The sequence below is a fragment of the Atheta coriaria genome, unplaced genomic scaffold, assembly GCF_025399875.1.
Source record: "Atheta coriaria isolate IRGN ID8LTWV9N9 unplaced genomic scaffold, Caltech_Dcor_3.1 hic_scaffold_1_pilon, whole genome shotgun sequence".
Classification (NCBI taxonomy): Eukaryota; Metazoa; Arthropoda; class Insecta; order Coleoptera; family Staphylinidae; genus Dalotia; species Dalotia coriaria.
This window is the reverse complement of record NW_027045443.1, coordinates 4,352,230-4,374,322: the sequence shown is the minus strand read 5'-3', so window position 1 is coordinate 4,374,322 and position 22,093 is coordinate 4,352,230. Positions and strand designations below refer to the sequence as shown.

Sequence of the window (22,093 nt, the reverse complement as noted above, 5' to 3'; positions counted from 1 at the left end):
TATAAAATGACGCAGAAAACTCAAAAAAGTGTATTAGTTTGTGAGATGGGTTACAGGCGTTTTCCCACAGCATGTTTTCAAATTCTAAAAAGGCCGATGCCTTGAAGGGTACTTTTAGGGCACCTCCAGACTGTTTAGCGGATTAAAATGGCATGTATTGTGTGGTGAGCGTCTCTAAGCTATAGAATCGCGTTGAAAAAGTCGAAAGAAGTGTATTAGTTTGCGAGATACAGGGTGTTTTCCACAGCATGTTTTTAAAATTTCCAAAAAAGGCTGATGTTTGAAGGACATTTTAAGACACTTTCAAAATGTTTACCGGATCAAAATGGCATGTATTGTGTAGTGCGTTTCTAAATCCATATAAAATGGCGGTGAAAAACTCCAAAAAAGTGGGTGCATTAATTTGCGAGATGTTAGGGTGTTTTCCACAGCATTGGCCTTCAAATTCCCTCCCAAAAGTGGTGCGGTTATTAGATCAACATTTTAGGTCATTTTTGCAGGTTAAAAAAGCATGCATCGTGTAGAGCGTCTCTTAACTATCATGTGACCGTAAGAAACAAAAAGAAGGTACATTAGCTTGAGAGATACAGGGTGTTTTCCGCACCATGTTTTTCAATTTTTTTAAAATGCCAATGTTTGAAGGGAATTTTAGGAGACTTTTGTAATGTTTAGCGGATAAAAATGGCATGCATCTTATAGAGCGTCTCATGAACTATAATATGGCGGTGAAAAACGATGTATTCAAATTTTCCGAGTTCCTCTGTTCTCTCTTAACACGCCGTGAGCCAATGACACCGCGACACTACGTATGTATACAACCTTTCGTACACGTCTCACTGTCAAGCACTGAATGCTGACGCAAGATCGGCAGTCTCTGTTCCATAATTCCTTTAAGTAACAATTGAGTTAGTCCACAACTACTGAGGACGATGCCAACCATTGGTGTGAAACGAGATCTCCTCTTTGAGGCGCTTGGCAAAAAGTATAGTAAGTACTTTTCACACAAATATGTTCTAATTGGAGGTTAACCATAACTTCTTTGCTTAATTTCATGCAGGCGATGACGAATTTCAGCATTTATGCTTCGAGTTTGGGCTGGAACTTGATGAAGTCGTGAGTAGATCGTGCAATTTACCATATATTTACTGATTGAACAAGTTTCTAGACCACAGAAAAGCAGATGATATCAAAAGAACAAGGTGAAGATGCCAAGCAAGCCGAGGGAGCATCTGAGGATGTCATCTACAGGATTGACATACCTGCTAATAGATATGATTTACTTTGTCTGGAGGGACTCACATTAGGATTACTAGTGTTTCTTAAAAAGTAAGAAAAACTCCAAACACAATGCTGTTAAACCATGAGTTATTTTTGATCTATTCTAAGGATGGAATTCCCAATGTACAAAACAGTGCAGTGCAGTGCTTCAGATAACATGAAACTTGTCATCAAGCCAGACACTGGAAAAATTCGCCCATTTGCAGTTGCGGCCATTTTGCGTAATTTGTTCTTTACTAAAGATTCCTACAATTCATTCATTGATCTACAAGACAAGTTACATCAAAATATATGCCGCAAACGTTCGCTTGTCGCAATCGGCACTCACGATCTGGATACTCTTGAAGGGCCTTTTGTTTATGACGCTAAACCTCCTGGCGAGATTAAATTTATTCCCCTCAATCAGACCAAAGAGTTTACCGCTGCAGAACTTATGGATTTCTACTCAGTAAGAATGAAATTTGCTTAAAATATACTTTAAACAATTTAAATGTTTTAGACACATGCACAATTGAAGCAGTACTTGCCAATTATCAAGGATAGTCCGGTATATCCTGTCATTACTGACGTCAATGGTGTGGTATTATCATTACCACCAATCATCAACGGCGACCACTCCAAGATCACATTGAATACGAAGAATGTGTTCATTGAGTGCACTGCAACTGATTTAACTAAAGCGAAAATCGTGTTGGATACACTCGTCTGCATGTTTAGTAAATATTGCAAGGATCCATATACTGTTGAACGTGTGCGCGTCGAGTATCCAGATGGAAAATATGAAGATTGTCCTGAGTTGGACTATAGGAAGGAGATTGTACAGTGTGACAAGGTTAACAAGTGCATTGGGATTAGGTAAATGTGTATTACTGATTTGGTTGATTTAAAGTATATTTTGAAAGTTTAAATTTAGTAAAACTGGTGAAGAGATTGCGACGCTGCTGTCAAAGATGTGTCTTGAATCCGAGCTTCTGGAGTCTGGCGCGGTGAGAGTGACGGTTCCTCCCACGCGGCACGATGTTATTCACGCTTGTGATATCTATGAAGATGTGGCGATTGCGCATGGATACAATAACATCGAAAGGACCCTGCCGAAAACTTCAACGATTGGTCAGCAACTACCGATAAATAAATTAACTGACCTCTTGCGTTTTCCGATTGCACAGGCCGGATTCACTGAAGCGCTTACTTTTTCACTGGTAGAGACAGCTATTGTTTTAACAAACGATGTATATGTATTGATTTAAACTTGTTTTTAGTGCTCACGAGACGATATTGCTTCGAAGTTGGGTTATGACATCGAGCATGTGCCTGCTGTGCACATTTCCAACCCGAAAACACTCGAATTTCAAGTGTGTAGAACCACTCTTTTGCCGGGGCTGTTGAAAACCATTGCTGCCAACAAGAAAATGCCGTTGCCAGTGAAAGTTTTCGAAATTTCTGATGTTGTTATTCGTGATGAAGGGGTTGAGGTGGGTGCTCGAAATGAAAGGCGCATTTGTGCAGTCAATTGTAACAAAACCGCTGGTTTCGAGGTGGTTCATGGTTTACTTGATCATGTTATGATGTTATTGGAAGTGCCTTGGGATGCCGAGCTAGGGTATCAGCTGCGTCCTATTGAAGGCAAGTGCATGATGCAGATTTTGCATAAACAATATGATAATGTTCGTTTTTTGTTTTCTTCTATAGATGCATCATATTTTCCACGTCGGTGTGCCGAGATTGTTATGCGCGGCAGTGTAATCGGTAAAATCGGTGTATTGCATCCGGAGGTTTTAAGCAAATTTGAGTTGAATAATCCTTGTGCAGCTGTTGAAATTAACATTGAGCCGTTCTTGTAAGCACTGAAATAAAGATGATAATAATTGAAATTGTTCTGTTTTGCATTGTCACGATTTACGTGCCTGGCGTTTGGGTTGCCTACGTTGTCACGTTTGCAGTTTGCTGCGCCAGATATCGCTGCTGCCTGTGGCAGAGGACGCTGGTGGCGACGGAACTCGGGTTTAGCTGGAATTCGTCGGCCATCGAAAGAAAATGGCGACCGTGATCAGACTTTAATCGCGCAAGCGAATGTGCATCGAATGTTCCATGGTGATCGGTAGTGAATCGCAGAAGCGATCGCGTTTATCAGCTCCGGGCGAACGGTGTGCGATCGGTTCGGATGTGCGAATGATTGGGCAAACATGCAGAATGTAGCACAAGGATCCGGCGCCGATAACAATCCGAAAATAGAAAAAGTTGTGAACATTCACCAGCAGCAGCAGCAGCAGCAGCAGCCACCGCAGCCGCAGGACTCGTCGTCGACACCGCGCTCGCATTCGACCACAAATTCGAGTCCGGCCAAATCCGAGACGGAGACGTACTCTGAGCATCGCCAGTACATCTCCGACACGTCGGAGAGCGAAGAGGACAGCGTTTCTGAGGTAGGTCATATTCGGGCATTTTGCGCTCGCTCGCACACGCACGCACACACGCGAGCGCGCGCGCACCGTGCATGCATGCATGGTGTGTGGTGTGGTGTGGCTGGGTGAACCTCGACGACGACGACGGGGAGGCCGCACGGTATCAATGAACTTCCGACGCAACGAGACATCTTGCGGCCCGAACTAATGACATGACAATGCCGGACGGGGGCTGCCCGGCGTGCGGCAATTGTTTTTTTCCAGAACGTTGCGGTAGCGGGATCGACGTTGCCATTGCAAACGCCAATGAAACAAATGAATATCGCGAAATCGTACCGTCTCGCGCATATTCTCCCAGTATTGCAACACGCATATTTTCCTAATCGTCGCAGTGATTGCGTTTCTTCACGGCGGCCGCCAACACAGACAAGCAACGAACGATTGTCTTCCATCTGTAAGTGCCATACATTCATGATGTATCGCTTTTGATTGCTATTTGAGCGCTGTCAGAGTGACAGTTGCGGGGACAACCGGAAGTAAGGATGAATGTGACAAACTGACGGTCACTTTGGCAGTCCTGCACTTATTTCGGCGCCGCCGACAAATTATCGTGTTTTATTTATTATTCTTTCGATTTTATTTTGCGTCCGGTTATGTGGAGCTAGCACATTTTGCCCGAATTCCGAGCCGTGGCGTGCGAGCGCGCGGCATGTTGCGCGCATTGTCCGTTTTGTTGTAATGCGATAGCCGAAAACCTGTTTGCCGCGACTGCTGCTGCTCCACCGGGAGGAAGGTGAGGTGGATTTTTGTTTCTTGTTTGAATTTGAACGAACCTGAAACACGGACGGTTCTGGAATGTTAATCGCGATTGAAACACTCGGTATATCGTTTGGTCACTGTCTATGCATTGCGGTTTAGGGTTGAGCTCATTTTCAATTTTTCGTCGCTGTGTAAGTACCCATTGCTAGTTTCGATTTCGCTCTTGTGAGGTTATGATTTGCGGAACATGGCGTGCCACCAGCCACCAGCGAATAGGAATGAAAATATTGTCGGTCATAGTTTACGTGCGCCGTGTGTCTGCTGACATGCAACACTGTTTGTTTTTTTAAATAAGGTGAAGGTTCAAAATAATGAATTCAAGTCGATGTTGCGACTTTTTCTTATCGTTCTGATGCAGTGTGGAATGAACGGGCACCGCGCTGCTGCGATAATTGCGGATGCCGACAATAAAAAGTGTATCATCAGCTCTCTGCACATGAGTCGTAATTTAATTTGGACGAAGGCTAATAGGTGGTTTTTATCTCTTGGTGTTGCAAACAACAATGGTGTGTTCGCATTCTTTGTCGGCGAGAGAAAGTTGGTGCTTCCCGGTCACGTAACGCCATGGCTAATGCGTGTGTTTGTATGTGTTTGCAGGTGGAATCGTTCGTGATCGACGAAGGGGACAATTCGTTGGAGGCGGCGAAATTTCTGCTTAACGCGCAGCAGAATCGCACCGTTGATCCGTTGACGCAAGCGCGTATTGAGCAGCTGCTGCAGGCTGCGGGTATCGGGCAGCTTGCCACCAAGGATGGTAAACATCTAGCCGATCCGGAAGTCTTGCGCCGGCTGACATCGAGCGTCTCAAGCGCGCTGGACGAGGCAGCGGCGGCGCTGACGCGCATGCGGTCCGATACTTATCCCGGCAGCAATAGTAACAACCCTCAGGCGGCGCCACAGCAGCCGCAGCTGCAGCAGCCGGAGAAGACGTCGCTGGTGGAGGCGTGCACCGACGGTGATGTGTGCACGGTTAAGAAGCTGCTGACCGAGGGACGCTCCGTGCACGAGACGTCCGAGGAGGGCGAGAGTCTGCTGTCGCTCGCTTGCAGTGCAGGCTACTACGAATTGGCGCAGGTGCTGCTCGCGATGAACGCCAACGTCGAAGATCGCGGCATCAAGGGCGAATGCACGCCGCTGATGGAGGCCGCGTCGGCCGGCCACTTGGATATTGTCCGTCTGTTGGTGCGGCATGGCGCGGAGGTGAATGCGCAGTCCACCACGGGCAATACGCCGCTGATGTATGGCTGTGCCGGCGGACATCAGGATGTTGTTAAATTTCTGCTCGAAAAGGGCGCCAATGTCGAGGACCACAATGAGAATGGGCATACGCCACTGATGGAGGCGGCCAGCGCCGGCCACGTCGGCCTGGCGAAGATCCTCCTCATGCACGGCGCCGGCATCAACACGCACTCGAACGAATTCAAAGAGTCTGCGCTTACGTTGGCCTGCTATAAGGGCCATTTGGATATGGTTAAGTTTCTGCTCGAGGCCGGCGCCGACCAGGAGCACAAGACCGACGAGATGCATACCGCCCTCATGGAGGCCTCCATGGATGGGCACGTGGAGGTGGCGCGCCTGTTGCTCGACTCGGGCGCGCAAGTTAATATGCCGACGGACAGCTTCGAATCGCCGCTCACGCTGGCAGCTTGTGGCGGGCACGTTGACCTCGCCATGCTGCTCATCGAGCGCGGCGCCAACATCGAAGAGGTCAACGATGAGGGTTACACGCCGCTCATGGAGGCGGCTCGCGAAGGCCACGAAGACATGGTGGCGCTCCTGTTGAACCAGGGTGCGCACATTAACGCGCAGACGGATGAGACGCAGGAAACTGCTTTGACATTGGCTTGTTGCGGTGGCTTCACCGAAGTGGCCGATTATCTCTACCAAGCGGGCGCTGACATTGAACTGGGAGCATCAACACCGCTGATGGAGGCGGCGCAAGAGGGACACCTGAAGTTGGTCGAGTATCTCCTGGAGAAGAATGCGAATGTGCATGCGCAGACGCAGACAGGCGATACTGCTCTCACGTACGCGTGCGAAAATGGCCACACTGATGTGGTGGACAAACTGCTGCATTATGGCGCGAACATGGAGCACGAGTCCGAGGGTGGTCGTACCCCGCTGATGAAGGCTTGCCGTGCGGGTCACCACTGCGCCGTGCAGTTCCTCATCACCAAGGGCGCCAATGTGCACCGACAGACAACCAACAATGATCACACCCCACTATCGCTAGCTTGCGCCGGCGGACATTTGAACGTTGTTGAGCTGTTGCTGGCGACTGGTGCTGACCCCAACCATAAGCTCAAGGACAATTCCACCATGTTGATCGAGGCGGCCAAAGGCGGTCACACAACGGTCGTTCAGCTCTTGCTCGACTTTCCTCATTCGATGCTGATGAATCAACCTTCTGCGACGGCGGCCACTATGCTCCCCGGCCATGTGTCTCCCTTGCCCAGCAACGCCACGCAGAGGATGAACTTTTTCCAACCGACTGCAGGTAAGCGCATCACTTTAAATAATGATTGTATGACAATGACAATGGGCGTGTTTGACTTAGATTTCTCGCCGGCGGTGCTGCAAGAGGTCCCCGAAGCGGTTCGCATCGTGCCACATGAGGAGGGCGTCGACAAGCAACTAGCTGAGAGCCTGGCTCAGGCGGATTCCACTGCTACCGCGTGCAAGGACAATGTGCGCACCTCTGGCGTCAATGTTATCTTTGACACGGCGCTTACCACCGCCGAGGCGCAGCAGGTGCGCAGTCAGCCTTTGGCGTTCAGCGAGTTTGAAGACTGCGATCTGTACGCTGCCACCACCGCCACAATGGAGTTTCTGGCCAAGCAGCAGACGACCCAAGCACCCGGCGGTCTTATCGACAAGAAGACTAGCATCCTGGAGTACGTGAAAAATCGCAAGAAGCTGCCAATCCAAGTCCCCCCCACCGCGGTGTCCAGCGACGAGGGCAGTCAAAAGCAGCAGATACTCGATGAACTTCACGTAAGCTGCAATCAGCAAAATTGGGGTGTAGTGGGAGAGCAGGAGGGTGAACGCAGTGTGTTGTTGCAGAGAGTGGATAGAGAGTTTAGCGGAAAGCAGCAGCAACAACAACAGCAGCAGCAGCAGCAGCAGCAGGCGCTGTTTCCGGCTAATGCAGTGCCTCAGGACGACAATTCTCAAGCACCACTGCCGCACAGGTCTATTATTGATATTGACATTCAAGACGACGGTAATATACAAACATATATTGTTGATTATTCGTTCAATTTGCAGTGTGTTTGATTCTAGGCGTGGGCGGAAAGCGGTCGGTATTTCCAGTTCAGGATTTGAACGCATTTTATGCGGGAGTGCAGGCCGCCGACCTCATTTACCAGACGGCGCAGAACCAACAGCCGCCGTTTTGTTTCCCTCCCATTAGCGCCACAGCCGCTACTACCACGACGGTGACGCCGGTCAAGATTCAGCCGCACGCCGACGTTAGCCAGAATACCGCCATCAGCGACCGCCCGAAGGCGAAACCTGTCTCGAAGAAAGAAGGCAAGAATGTGCGCAAGGTTTACACTTTCCAGCAATTGCCGCCACCGCAACTGCCGATGGTGCAGCCCGACGTGGCGATTACGGCCGCGCCAACCGGCAGCACAGCAACACCGATTGCCACTGCCGCAGCGGCGACCTCAGTCGACAAGTCGCTCTATCCCCTGGATCTCGATGATGCGCAACACGACAACCTCAACACGGCCAACTTCCTGCAAGACCTGCACAACCATCCACTCATTCGCGCCGCCTTTGTCTCGTCACCGTCTGCCACTTCTACATCCACTTCGCCGCCAGTGGTCGCGCCGCCGAAGAAAGCCAATCTTGATTATGTCTTCAAAAGTGCGACCAAGTTTATTGAGAAGCACACCAAGGATTTGCAGTTGCAGGATTGCATTGTCGATGACCTGCAGTGTTATAATATTGGCGCTGACCAGCCACAGCAGTCGCCTGTGCCGACGCAGTTTTCCGAATCTCTGGACGAAAATATGCTGCAATCACTCGCCCAGCAGCAGCAGCAGCAGCAGCAGCAGGATTTAGCCGCCGGCGATGACCACGACGGGGACGTGTCGCGCGTGGAATACTTTGCCGTACCGAATCACAGCGTCGACTTGGCGGGCGTGCAGGTAGGGAATATTTTGTATGCGCATGAATCACGAGGGGGGCTTGATGTAACTAACCGATGATGTTTGTTTTAGCGCACTTTTGATCCGTACGAACAATATCTGCAGGCTGTCGGCAACAATACCACCGGCACGTTGATCAAAACGGCTTTCTGTCGCGGCTTCCAAGCGCAGGCCAACTACAGTCGCATGCAGCATGCGACAATGGGCACGGCGGACCAGCAGCCGGCGATGCCGATCATCACCGAGACGGACGTGTCACCAACGTGCACGCACATTGGTCCTACCACAATCGTTCAGACGAATCACTATTGTCAGGTGTCGTGCAGTCAACACTTGAATCAGGTCCAAGCCGCAACGCAGACGCAGATTCAAACGACGGCTGTTGACGCGGGCAAGAAGTGCACCAAGACCAGCAGTTCTTCTACCACTGGCGCCACTAGCGCAGTGGATAGCGTGAAGAAGAAAGACCGATACTTGTATCGGAATGTCCAGAAGAAGAAACTGATGGACCCGAATGCGATTGGCGCGCAGTATGGCGACACGGTCGCCGTGCACTGTCCGGCGGTGGACCAGGCCAACTTCTGCATGGATGTGGACTCGGAGACCGAAAGCAATCACGATACTGCACTCACGTTAGCTTGCGCCGGCGGCCACGAGGACCTGGTGGGATTGTTGATTCAGCATGGCGCCGACATTGAGCATCGTGACAAGAAGGGTTTTACGCCGCTGATTCTTGCCGCGACCGCCGGGCACGAGAAGGTCGTGGAGTTGCTGCTCAAACACAATGCCGATATTGAGGCGCAGTCGGAGCGAACCAAGGACACGCCACTGAGTTTGGCATGTTCCGGAGGGCGGTACGAGGTGGTCGAAATTCTGCTGAACCGCAACGCTAATAAGGAACATCGCAACGTTTCCGATTATACGCCACTGAGTCTGGCTGCATCGGGCGGCTACGTGAACATTATCAAACTGTTGCTGCAGCAAGGCGCAGAGATCAATTCACGCACCGGCAGTAAGTTGGGTATCTCTCCCTTGATGTTGGCTGCGATGAATGGCCATACGGCGGCGGTGAAACTCCTCCTCGACCTGGGCAGTGACATAAATGCGCAAATCGAGACCAATCGGAATACGGCGCTAACACTGGCTTGCTTTCAGGGCCGGCATGAAGTTGTCAGCCTTCTTTTGGATCGAAAAGCTAATGTTGAACATCGCGCCAAGACTGGACTGACGCCCCTAATGGAAGCTGCCAGCGGCGGCTACGTAGATGTGGGCCGAGTTCTCCTCGACAAAGGCGCAGATGTCAATGCTACGCCGGTGCCGTCGTCAAGGGACACCGCGCTGACCATCGCCGCCGATAAGGGACACGTGCGGTTTGTCGATCTGCTCCTGAACCGTGGTGCGGCAGTGGAGGTGAAAAATAAAAAGGGCAACTCTCCCTTGTGGTTGGCGGCGAACGGCGGGCATTTGAATGTGGTTGAACTGTTGCATGGGCTTGGGGCCGACATCGATTCGCAGGACAACCGAAAAGTGTCTTGTCTAATGGCGGCCTATCGCAAGGGACATGTCAAGGTCGTGAAGTGGATGGTTAATCACGTGACGCAATTTCCCAGCGATCAGGAGATGATCCGCTATATGACCACGGTGAGTGAGAAAGATAATGACCTTGTCGACAAGTGCCACGAATGCATTAAGATTATTCGCGCCGCGAAGGAAACGCAAGCGGCGAAGGCCAACAAGAACGCTTCGATTTTGCTCGAGGAATTGGACATGGAGAAGAATCGCGAAGAGTCGAAGAAGGCAGCGGCTGCGCGGAAGCGCGAACGCAAGAAGAAGAAGAAGCTCGAGAAGAAGGAGGAGAAGCGCAAGTTGTTTGAGGAGAACAAGAAGAACGAGTATTATGAGGACAAGGACGATGACGACAAGGATGACGAAGACGAAGAGGACGAAAAGGTGCCGATTCCACCTGTTGCCGTTGAGCATTCGGCTGACAAGGAAGAGGGCGACAGTGGCATCGACGCCAATAGTCAGGGTAGCTGCTCTAGCAACGATGTTAAGTCGAAAGAGAAGCGCAAGGATAAGAAGAAGAAGAAACCCAATGGCACTCTTGGCTCCTCCACCACCACCACCACCACCAACACTTCATCTTCGACAACGGGTCCGCTGTCAACCACCGTCGTGCCGAGCCCCACAATAAATATTAGTGCTACACCGATTACAACGTTAAATAATAAACCTTCCATGGCGAGCGTCAAACCAGAGAGCAAGAAAGAGAAACAGAAGACCAAGAATGAGTTGCGCAAGGAGAAGCTGCAAGCCCAGCAACAGCTCTTGCAACAACAGCAGCAGCAACAACAATTGCTGTCCGAAGCTGTCTGCACCAAGAGTCCTGCCGATCGCGACGAGTTTGAGCCGTCCGGCAGCGACAGTTTTGTCACGCCGCGCAAGAAAGAAGCCGAGATTACTAAATCGTCAAGTTCCTCCACCAGCCCCAAACAGGGTAGCAAGCGTGAAGAGGGTTGGAAAGAGGTGGTGCGCAAGTCATCCGTACAACCCACGCAATCGGACTCTGGCGTGAAGAAGGTGTCTGTCCCGCTGAATGCAATTTCGCGCGTGATAGGCCGCGGCGGCAGCAACATTAATGCGATTCGCGGCGCAACCGGCGCTCACATTGAGGTGGAGAAGCAGAGCAAGGGACAAGGCGAGCGCATCATCACCATCAAAGGCTCCACTGATGCTACGAAACAAGCGCATACTTTGATTGCGGTGCTAATTCGCGATCCGGACGCAGACATATTGCAAATGTTGCCCAAGACAAAGGCTCCGCCAGTAGCCACTACCCTCTGGGACAAGACGCAGATTGGCACGAAGAAGGTGGCTGTTAAAGCGGTCAGTCAAATTGGGCAGTCGTCTGTCGGCAGCTCCGTGGTTCAACAGCAACCACTACAACAAAAACAGCTAACGGCCGTCGTGCAGGTGCTGAGGAATAGTGCTGCGGTGGGCGGCAAGCCACGTTTAGCCGCGCCGGGAGGATCGGCGCCAGCTCCTAGACTGGTTGCGCAAGCCGAAAAGGAGAAGGCGCAGCAACAGCAACACCATCAGAGAGCGGTTGCTATTTCGAATGCAGCACGTCTGCCAGCTCCTTCTATCAAAGCTGTGCAGAGGAGTTTTGCCGCCAAAGTGAGCGAGCACATTGGTGCAGTCGCCACACAGCCACAGCCTCTCGCTCACCAGCAGACAGCGATGCAAATTCAGAAACAGCGCCTGATGGCGGCGCCTGCCCCTCCGCCGGGCCCGATTAGTCCGAACGCTGCGCTCCCGCTGCATCAGCAAACTTCGACGCAATCATCTCCCAAGCACAATTCGCGTCCAGCGCCCACGTCTTCGGCACCGCCCAATATGCAGCACGTGCCGCCACCGCCGCCACATTCGCAATCTGCGGCCAAAGCTTTTTCGCAAGCGAATATCGTCACCAGCCCCACCGGCGAACAGCAAGTGCTTAGTCAGCCCTGCAGTCCAACGCCGAGCAAACCCGATGAGAGTGTGAGCACTCAGCTGTCGACCGCTACGTCCACGACGCAGAGCGTGTACACGCTCTTCAACGATATGGAGAAGCGGCCCATTTGGCGGCACGATACCGAATCTCAGAAGCAGAACTTTGCTGCTGTTACCGGCGGCGGCGGCGGCGGCGGCAGCAGTGGCGGTGGCGCAGTTTCTTCGAGTGGGGCGCAGATGCAGAACAAGTATGAACATCCAACGAACATCATCACCATTGATGCCTCCAAGGCGCCCGGCTATCGTGGCAATGCGATGTGCTCTCCGGTATCGTCCAAGACGAGCAGCAATAGCACCACTCCACCCAACAGCAGCTATCACTATGATAAACCACCACCGATTGCGCCGATTGGCAGCCATATCCCGCACAATCGCCCGCCCAGCCAGAACCAAAATCAGACCGATTCCGTCGGCAGCCATTACTTTGACCGGCCCCACATGCCACTGCAGATGCCGCCGTCATTTGCGGCCGATATGAATTCACATTATGGGTTCCAGCAGCATCTCAACTTTGCTCATGCGCAAGGCGGGCAGGACTCGCGCCTCAATCCCAAGGCGCCCGACTTTCACGGCAAGCACCAAAGTCATCAGAACCAGAATGTCTACAACGGTTACAGCAACATGTTTAAACCACCAAGCATATTTCACCAACAGCAACCGCCGCAACAGCAGCAACAGCAGCAGCAGAGTAACGCAAACGCGTGGGCGATGCAGTTTAACCCCACCAATGAGCAGCACCAATTGATGAATGGCATGGCGGGTATGACGCTTCAGCATATTGCGCGTGCGACTGATCCGATGTATGAGGTTAGTGCGGTCGTGGACACCTCGCCGACATTGTCGCCCAAATCTATGATGCATTTTGGCGACCTCCAGCAGATGGGAGGTGGAGGAGGAGGTGCTGGTGGTATTGGTGAGGATCGTAAACTGCCCCAACCTATTGGCCCCATCGGCATCGAGCGTTCGAGGAAACTCAACCCCAACGATAACAACGGCTGGATCAAGGAGCGCCAGAATACTATGCAACAGATGTGGCAGCAGAATGCGCCCCGCATTCCGAATCCGATTGAGCCGAGGGAGTATAATATGCAGCAGCGTGCCGCCAATCTTCCGCCGATCTACGATTACTACCAAGAGGTAAGTTGAAGATGAGCATTATTTACGCATTTATATTCATGCAATAATTATTTTCCCCCAGCACTCGATTGGGGTGTTGATGGAGTCGAATATGAACATGCCCTACCCGTCGCCGCATCACCAATTGCCGATGGCGTCCAATTTGGGCTTGGAGTATCCGCCGGAATACAAAATGACCACGTGGGATTCACGTTCCAATAATGTCGATATGCAAGACAAGCAACAACAACTTGTAAGTTGCCAGTATGCTTGCGGTGCTTGGGTGTTCGTGAAGTGAATGAATATATTCAAACTGTGATTTATTTCCCAGGGATGGTCTGGCGTAGCAAGCAACAAGTGGAGCTCGTAACTTGGAATAACTGGCACAGGACGTTCCAACAATAACAACAGCAACAAGATGAACCGCGTAGAATTTCAGTTTCGTTTATCCATTATCTAATAATTTCACTCTTCATTTCAATCATTTTTTGTGGAATTTTTTTATTGTGCATGGGGCGTCTGGACCGTGATGTATCTAAATGTTGCACGCGACACACATACACACACTAAGCAGCCGACACCCGGCTCTGGTAGACGTAATCCTTTAATTACTACATAACTAAATGAAAAACACTATATATATATAATTATATTACTGAGGAGGTGGAAAACATGAGTGCAGGATGCAAGCGTAGTAGCAGAGCCGCTGTTTCTTTTTGTTAACGATTGATATATTTATTTATATATATGCATATTTCTATATACATATATATTCGTAAATATATTCATAATATAGAAAATATAAAGCATAAAAATGAGATGTATATTATATATATGAGAACAATATGAAAATCATGGAAAATAATGATCGAAGCTAGTAGCAGGTGTGGCTGTCCACATGAATACAATGGAAGTGCGGAATGATTTTACATGAATTAAGAAATGCGATTATATTGAGATGGTGAATAATATTCAGAAGAAGGGAGAGTGTCAGGAAGTTCTCACAGAACTTGTAGGGTTATATTATACGGATTATGTAACATTTGCTTGTACATGAAGACTTAAGTATATCTTTATGCACTGTATGTTCATGATGTTGTAGTATTTATCCACTCACTTTTTTAAAGGATTCTTTATTGAAAAAATGAAGACAATGCTAGAATTTGTCGGGTGATGTTAATTTTAATTATTTTTAATTTCAACCAATTTTCTATATACGTAGCGCATTTTCAACAAATTTCCAGGCGAGGTACTGGATTTTCAAACTTACAACCAATTTTGCATGCGCAGACAGGTGGCGTAAAAAAGTTCCCTCTATTCCCATACACGCTACTCAAAACTTTACATTATGCCGTTTAATTAATTTTATTTGCGCTTGTCAATTCGGTTACGGCATAGAAATTAAGGAAATATGCTGTGTGCGATTGCAGTTTTCCAGTTTTCTACTAGTATGGGCCTCCGCCATTATACAGCGCTAGTAGCTTTAAAGGCGGCATGCAGTCTCAACTTCGTAATTATTTTACGTGCCGATAGATGACGCTACATGCTTCTTTTAAGTTTATTTTTCTGCAATTAATTTTAATTGTCTTATTTTGTGCGTTTAGCAGTTGCAGCTGACGAAATCTTTTTTAATTCGCTAGTACTATTATTTAATGTAGCCCTTTGTCATTTGTCAGAGTTGAAATACGGCAATAAAACATTTTTTCCGTGAAGCACAGGGTCGAACATTTTAAGTTAAAATATTTTCGGACGAAGAATAGGGTCGAACTTTTCAAGTTAAAATATTTTGGGTCGAAAAACAGGGTGATTGAACAGCAGAGTGAACAGCATGTTTTCAAAATTTTCTTAAAACACCGATGTTTCAAAGGCATTTTAGGGCGCTTCCAGAATGTTGAGCGGATTAAAACGACATGTATTGTGTAGAGCGTCTCTTAAACTATAAAATGGCGGTGAAAAACTCAAAAAAGTGTATTAGTTTGGGAGATACAGGGTGTTTTCCACAGCATGTAAAAAGTGACATTTTTTAATTTTTGCCCATTTCATTCAATCGCGAATATCTCGTAAACTAACAGAGATAAATAGGTACAACTCGCAGAGAATATTCTACGGACTAATATCTATAACATACAATAGTTAAAGCGGAAATCTGATAAATAAATTTTTTTTTACTTAAGAAAAAATTGCCAAGGGGGGATGCTTGATACTTTTTTCGACGATTTTCAAAAATTCATCTCTCTTAAACTAAAAGAGATAGCTACTACCGAATTGTTGATTATGAAAGATTGGAAGATTGTCTATCAGATAGAAATATAAAACAATTGTATTTCTAATAGTAAAAGGTCGAAAAACGCGACTAAAAGTGCTAAAAAGTGACATTTTGCAATTTTTGCCCATTTTATTCAATCGCGAATATCTCGTAAACTAAAAGAGATAATTAAGATCTGATCGCAGCGTCTTAATCTACAGACCAATCTCTATCAGATAGGCTATTTGGTAGTAGTGAGTGCACATCGCCTAAGTTGGCGAATTGCGGGCCCGGTAAGATCACGCGATTTTGTACGTCACATTGTGTTTTCATCAGTTTATTTGTTTACCTCCGCCAATCTTCTTGCCGTGTGAACTCACGCGCAGCGATACCACAAATACTGGTTTGTTTCGGGCAGTTTCAGGTATGACTTTCGTTGTTTTCAATTTCATTGCAATATCAACCTTGTTGCATATTTGATAAATGTGTTTTGAATATTTTTAAGTTGATAAATATTTTCAAAGGTTAGATGGCGCTACGATGAACGGTTTTGCATTAAATATTGCTTGTTGGTGGTAGTGAGTGCACACCGTGTCCGTGTGGATCACGCGATTTCGCGCAAGAGCTAGTTTGTTTACCTGCAGGTATCGAATCTTTATTTCGTGGAATCAAAACACACCGTTGTTGTTTATTATTTTAGCATCGTAAATTTAAATATTCTTCAATTCTTTCATGAATATAACTAACAATTTTATATTAATTCGAATACATTTTTATTATCAGCAGTTGATTACGGACTAATGTGTTACCTGGTAAACGAGACACGATGCATGTTCAAATTAAATATCACTTAAATATTTGATTTAAAATCTGACAATCTGTTAGCATAAGAAATCAGAATTACGCAAATCGAATTTTAATTTTTTATTACCTTTACTAATCGAAACTACTGTATCATTTATAGATGGCAATAGCATGTACTAAACATTCTAAAATAAACTTGTACTGTTTATTTCTATATTTATCAGCAAGCGTGAACCTTCGACACAAGAATTGTGGTTTGTTTGAACACAATATACACATTCTAATCGCATTGCTGTGTGTCGTCGTTGCCAGCACCCCATGCCGCATGTTGCTGCATCTTAGTTTAGTTTGGATCCCAGGTAAACTGCCAAATGCAATTCGTGCACTAACTGCCTCATCTAGAGATGCGTAATTAAATTCTCCGTCGGGTGGTATTTGTTAGCGGTAGAAGTGATTCGATTCAGGGCACCTTACGAGGCTAGCGGTAAAAGTGACTCGTGTTCAGGGCACCGTAGAAACCCGCAAAAATTCGCATAAAAGGGTAATTTTCACCCTTTCTCGTGAAATGTTGGTATTTTTTCGGGTTTACGCGCAATCTAGGCGGCTCACTTACTTCAGCGAGGTGTTTAGAGATGCGGAATTAAATTCTCCATCGGGTTGTTTTGTTTGTTTTAGGAATTTGGTCTGCAACCCGCGAAAATTTGCATAAAAGGGTGAATTTGTCACCCTTTCTCCTGAAATGTTTGTATTTTTTCGGCTTTACGCGCGATCTAGGCGGCTTACTAACATCAGCGCGGCATTTAGAGGTCCGGAATTAAATTCTCCGTCGGGTGGTGTTTGCTTGTTGCACGAATTCGACCTGCTACCCGCGAAAATTTGAATAAAAAGGTGAATTTTTCACCCTTTCTCGTGAAATATTTTGTATTTTTTCGGGTATACACGCGATCTAGGCGTCTCACTAACATCAGCATGGCATTTAGAGATACGGAATTAAATTCTCCATCCGGTTGTATTTGTGTGTTGCAGGAATTCGACCTGCAGCCCGCAAAAATTAGCATAAAAGGGTGAATTTTTTCACCATTTCCTGTGAAATGTTTGTATTTTTTTGGGTTTACGCGCAATCTAGGCGGTTCACTAACTTCAGCGTGGTGTTTAGAGATGCGGAATTAAATTCTCCATCGGGTGGTACTTGTTTGTTGCAGGAATTCGGCTTGCAACCCGCGAAAATTTGCATTAAAAGATGAATTTTTCACCCTTTCTCGTGAAATGTTTTGTATTTTTTCGGGTTTACGCGCGATCTAGACGCCTCACTAACATCAGCGTGGCATTTAGAGATGCGGAATTAAATTCTCCATCGGGTGGTACTTGTTTGTTGCAGGAATTCGGCTTGCAACCCGCGAAAATTTGCATTAAAAGATGAATTTTTCACCCTTTCTCGAGAAATGTTTGTATTTTTTCGGGTTTATGCGCGAACTAGGCGGCTTACTAACTTCAGCGCGGCATTTAGAGATGCGGAATTAAATTTTCCTTCGGGTGGTATTTGCTTGTTGCAGGAATTCGATCTGCAACCCGCGAAAATTTGCATAAAAGCGTGAATTTTTCACCCTTTCTCGTGAAATGTTTGTATTTTTTCCGGTTTACGCGCGAACTAGGAGGCTTACTAACTTCAGCGCGGTGTTTGGAACTGCGGAATTAAATTCTCCATAGGATGGTATTTTTTAGTTGCAGGAATTTGGCCTGCAACCCGCGAAAATTTGCATAAAAGGCGGAATTTTTTACTCTTTCTGGTGAAATGTTTGTATTTTTTCGGCTTTACGCGCGATCTAAGCAGCTTACTAATTTTAGCGCGGTGTTTAGAGATGCGGAATTAAATTCTCCATCGGGTGGTATTTGTTTGTTGCAGGAATTCGACTTGCAACCCGCGAAAATTCGCATAAAAGGGTGAATTTTTCACCCTTTCTCGTGAAATTTTTGTATTTTTTCTGGTTTACACGCGATCTAGGCGGCTCACTAACTTCAGCGTGGTGTTTAGAGATGCGGAATTAAATTCTCCATTGGGTGGTATTTGTCTGTTGCAGAAATTCGACCCACAACCCGCGAAAATTTTCATAAAAGGGTGAAATTTTCACCGTTTCTCGTGAAATGTTTGTATTTTGTCGTGTTTACGCGCGATCTAGACTGCTCATTAACTTCAGCGCGGTGTTTAGAGATGCGGAATTAAATTCTCCATCCGGTTGTATTTGTTTTTTGTAGGAGTTCAACTTTTAACCCGCGAAAATTTGCATAAAGTTTTTTGATTGAGAATTTTTCAATCTTACATAATCTACAATTTTCTAGCTGCTATCTCTTTTAGTTTAGAAGATATTCACTATCGAAAATCGTGAAAATAAATTATCAAGTACCTACCCTTGCCTATTTTTTCTTATGAATTAAAATTTCATTTCTTAAATTTCCAATTGAACTAACTTATTTTTTTCATCTGCCGAGAAATATTGAAAGTAAAAGGAAAATTCATGATGTGTATTTCAACATTGTGAATTTTTAGTTTCGTCTTCTCAACTGCGTGTATATCAGTTGGTTTGGGTATAAACAACTTTTTTTGTTCGACTGAAGCGTGATATCGCTGCATACGTGCCTTGTACCCGGCTACGCGTAGCGCTCACGGCAGTTGTTTTACCGCGTGGTCCGCGAGCGTGTCTCTCTAATCGTCACGCATTTTGATGTTTTAATTAGCTTAATCGTCGTGTATTCTTTCGACCATCGGCAAAATGTTCGCAATTGGCATGTGTGCCTGATTTGTTTAATGATTTATGGCGGTTAGAGTCTTCTTAAGTGAGAAATAAGTGTCCGTTAATCCCTGCGCGAGTTTTCAGTTGATAGAATATATTATAGGATAGAAAATCTCCTCATAAATGCACAGGTGGGTGGATAATTAAAATTTTTCTCGGAAAGTTAAGGCGGTTTAACTTAAATTGATTATTCAATTTGAGGGTTATTAATTTTGTAGATTACAAACACGTGGTGGCATTTTTATTAGAATTCTGTTTAGTCGCGTTTCCGAAAATAACCTGCTTCATTTAATAAATACAAGCACGCTTTTTAAAATAATCTGAGGATTATTAAAATGACAATATTCATGTAGTCGACCACGCTTACTTTGCCGTTGGCCGTCGTTTCGGTCATGTTTTCGAGGATCACAAAAACATTTTTAATCGAATTGCATCATTAAATTAATCATTTCTTGTTGAAATAAAATCTTAAACGGTGAATAGTTTTTCGTTTTCACAGTCTCAGTATCTATATCAGCTACGCGCCGTCGCTTACCGTCTGTTGATTTAGATGTTTTCCGCTGGATATTCTATCAATTTATGATGGTGCTTCACCCGTCGGTTACCTTATACAGTTGATGCTACCATCAATTATATTAGTAGGTATGTGTTTTATTTTTGTAGCACCCCTTTGCTCAATTTTCCGATGTTTTTCGGGCAAAATCTCTGTTTTTATATTAAAATATTGTTGTTAATTTTTAAATTTGCCTCTTCATATTGTGAATATTGACTCCCTTTGTAGTTTCTAAAATTTTCTTTTAGTAACACCCTGTATATTAGTTTTCCGAACAGCACGTAGAAAATCATCTTTAGTTGTGAGTTTTGAGAGCTCTCTGTTTTGAACCTGCAATTTTCTTTCTAGAACACCCTGTATATATGTTTTCCTTTGCGTCCGTGAAAATTTTGCTTTAACTCGCGTGTTCAGTATTTTCCCGTTTGCACCTTGAAATTTCTTTCTGGAACACCCTGTGTATTAGTTTCCCTGTTCGTCGAGTGAAAACGAGCGACGTTTGTAGTGTTGCGAGTTTTTTGTTTGCACTTTAAATTTTCCTTTTGTAACACCCTGTATATTAGTTTCCATTTTCAATCACCTAGAAAATTGGCTATTTACTAATTTCATTATTCCGGTATAACTTTATGAAGTAGTAGTACTTGATGGCATATTCGCGGCTGTGCAGGTCGTAAGTCCTGTTTCAATATGGCGACATGTATTCTGTTGACTTGTAAAATATAAACTTGTATTCTATTGTTAATAAATAAATAGTAAGATACATTGACTTCTTTGATTTGTGTACCCCTTCTATCATTTCAGGAACAGGTCTCTAAGAGAGTTCCCTCTCTCAGGTGATGATCCCCACTATAAAAATTGTTAAGGTATCCTGTATGATTTGTGTACTCCTTCTCTCATTTCAGGTATAGGTAAGAATACTTTTAAGTGTCCCCTCTCTTGAGGCGACTTAAAAATTAGAAATATTTTTACAAGTCCTTAAAAGGATGTCCTTATAAGGAGTTCCCTCTCTCTGGGGGTGATCCCCCACCATAAAATTTGTTGATATGCCTGATAATTTCGGGGATGAAGCGCAGAGACATCGTAGCTGTAGGATGGGCCGGGAGCAATGGAGGCATCGAAGCAGTGGGCGATCGACCAGAGCGCCGGAGGCGCTCTGGGTGATCGACCTGTGACTGTCTTATAACGACACGTGCCAAAAAATTTAAAAATTCCGTCACCCCTATTCTCTTTTCTTCCTGTACTCTCTCTTCTTCTCTTCTTACTTTTCTCCCTCTTCTGCTGATCTCTCTACTTACTACTCCTTCTTTTTCTCTTCTCTTATTTTGGTCTGTTCACCGTTTCTCCACTTACTTTTCTTTACTTCTCTTATTGCCTTCGCTTGTATTGCAATTTCACTTATATTTTATTTGAGTTTACATATGCAACCCAAATTTCACCTGTTATTTTTATATTTGAGAAAAATGCCTTCTATACCTGAGATTCGATCCGCGTCTTCTAGCATGCTAGCAGGTGCACGTACCCACTCGACCACCGAGTGTTTTTATTATCAATATTTGATTCTTCTATTTATATTTCTACTTTATTAAACTTTTTAAAAACAACAACAGAACATAAGCAACAGTTGTGCTGTGTACGCTCCATACACATTAGATGCCTGATATGCCTGTAACTACAACTAAAACTGAAAACGACAACGTAAACATCAGGATTAAATGTGAACGAGATATTATAAATAAATTATCCTTTATTGACTTAACCATATACATGTATTATAAAATCAATTCAAATGTATCTGCAAAATTTAAAAAACAGAAAAAAAAATTTACTTCTTTACCTTTACATACTCATTTCTTGTTCCATCCAACCAATGGCAACCATTCCACCCGACCTAACGAATTAACAATTGAACCATTTCGACTAATAAATCCAATTGGAATCCGTAGCCCAACGGAGGAAAGCCGACGACCATCGGCTACTGGCATATACACGCGCACGTGGTGAACTCTCTTAATTCTGGAGACGATCCGCGATAAATCGTTTAGTCAGTAGTCGATGACCAAACGATTCGAATGTTTACAGCGCATTAAAACAACAGAATTGCTAACAATCGCGGTGAAGGTTGACGGAGAAAGAGAACACGTGCACCCCACAGGACTGCGCACAACCGACTGACTAAGCCGGCACGGCACTGTTCAAATGGCTGCGCAAGCCCAGGCCGAACTGAAAACATAATTCTCTCTTGCTCTCGCGCACCTCATTCTGCATTTCTATATTAGTTTCTTGAGCGGAAGAAAAGAAAAACTATTCATGTTATATATAATTTTAAAAACTATTCGAAATGACAGGATGTAAACAAACAGTTTACATTACCGACATTACAAACG

General features: G+C 45.8%; 2 protein-coding genes across 3 annotated transcripts; both read left to right on the top strand.

Annotated features, from left to right (window-relative positions):
- The first annotated feature begins 806 nt into the window (after nt 1-806).
- Nucleotides 807-3,149, top strand: beta-PheRS (phenylalanine--tRNA ligase beta subunit). Its single transcript, XM_065308856.1, has 8 exons — nt 807-987; nt 1,058-1,113; nt 1,166-1,326; nt 1,387-1,726; nt 1,778-2,133; nt 2,192-2,477; nt 2,538-2,901; nt 2,968-3,149. Exons 1-8 carry the CDS (start codon nt 930-932, stop codon nt 3,117-3,119), a joined length of 1,773 nt encoding a protein of 590 aa, XP_065164928.1. The 5' UTR covers nt 807-929; the 3' UTR covers nt 3,120-3,149.
- A 104-nt stretch (nt 3,150-3,253) lies between these two features.
- On the top strand, nt 3,254-14,406 carry mask (multiple ankyrin repeats single KH domain). Of its 2 annotated transcripts, none has more exons than XM_065308837.1 (8): nt 3,254-3,701; nt 5,097-6,996; nt 7,057-7,493; nt 7,563-7,722; nt 7,782-8,653; nt 8,726-13,342; nt 13,404-13,574; nt 13,653-14,406. In XM_065308837.1, exons 1-8 carry the CDS (start codon nt 3,462-3,464, stop codon nt 13,689-13,691), a joined length of 8,436 nt encoding a protein of 2,811 aa, XP_065164909.1. In that variant the 5' UTR covers nt 3,254-3,461; the 3' UTR covers nt 13,692-14,406. The 2 variants fall into 2 exon arrangements, with proteins under 2 accessions (XP_065164909.1, XP_065164917.1); XM_065308845.1 differs by lacking the exon at nt 3,254-3,701 and adding an exon at nt 4,334-4,473.
- Nucleotides 14,407-22,093: the final 7,687 nt, after the last annotated feature.

Coding starts and splice junctions, on each gene's coding strand:
- beta-PheRS (XM_065308856.1), top strand. CDS start 930: ATGCCAACCATTGGTGTGAAACGAGATCTCCTCTTTGAGGCGCTTGGC. Junction 1,327..1,386: donor TTACTAGTGTTTCTTAAAAA/GTAAGAAAAACT, acceptor ATCTATTCTAAG/GATGGAATTCCCAATGTACA. Junction 2,902..2,967: donor TCAGCTGCGTCCTATTGAAG/GCAAGTGCATGA, acceptor TTTCTTCTATAG/ATGCATCATATTTTCCACGT.
- mask (XM_065308837.1), top strand. CDS start 3,462: ATGCAGAATGTAGCACAAGGATCCGGCGCCGATAACAATCCGAAAATA. Junction 8,654..8,725: donor TCGACTTGGCGGGCGTGCAG/GTAGGGAATATT, acceptor TGTTTGTTTTAG/CGCACTTTTGATCCGTACGA. Junction 13,575..13,652: donor AAGACAAGCAACAACAACTT/GTAAGTTGCCAG, acceptor TTTATTTCCCAG/GGATGGTCTGGCGTAGCAAG.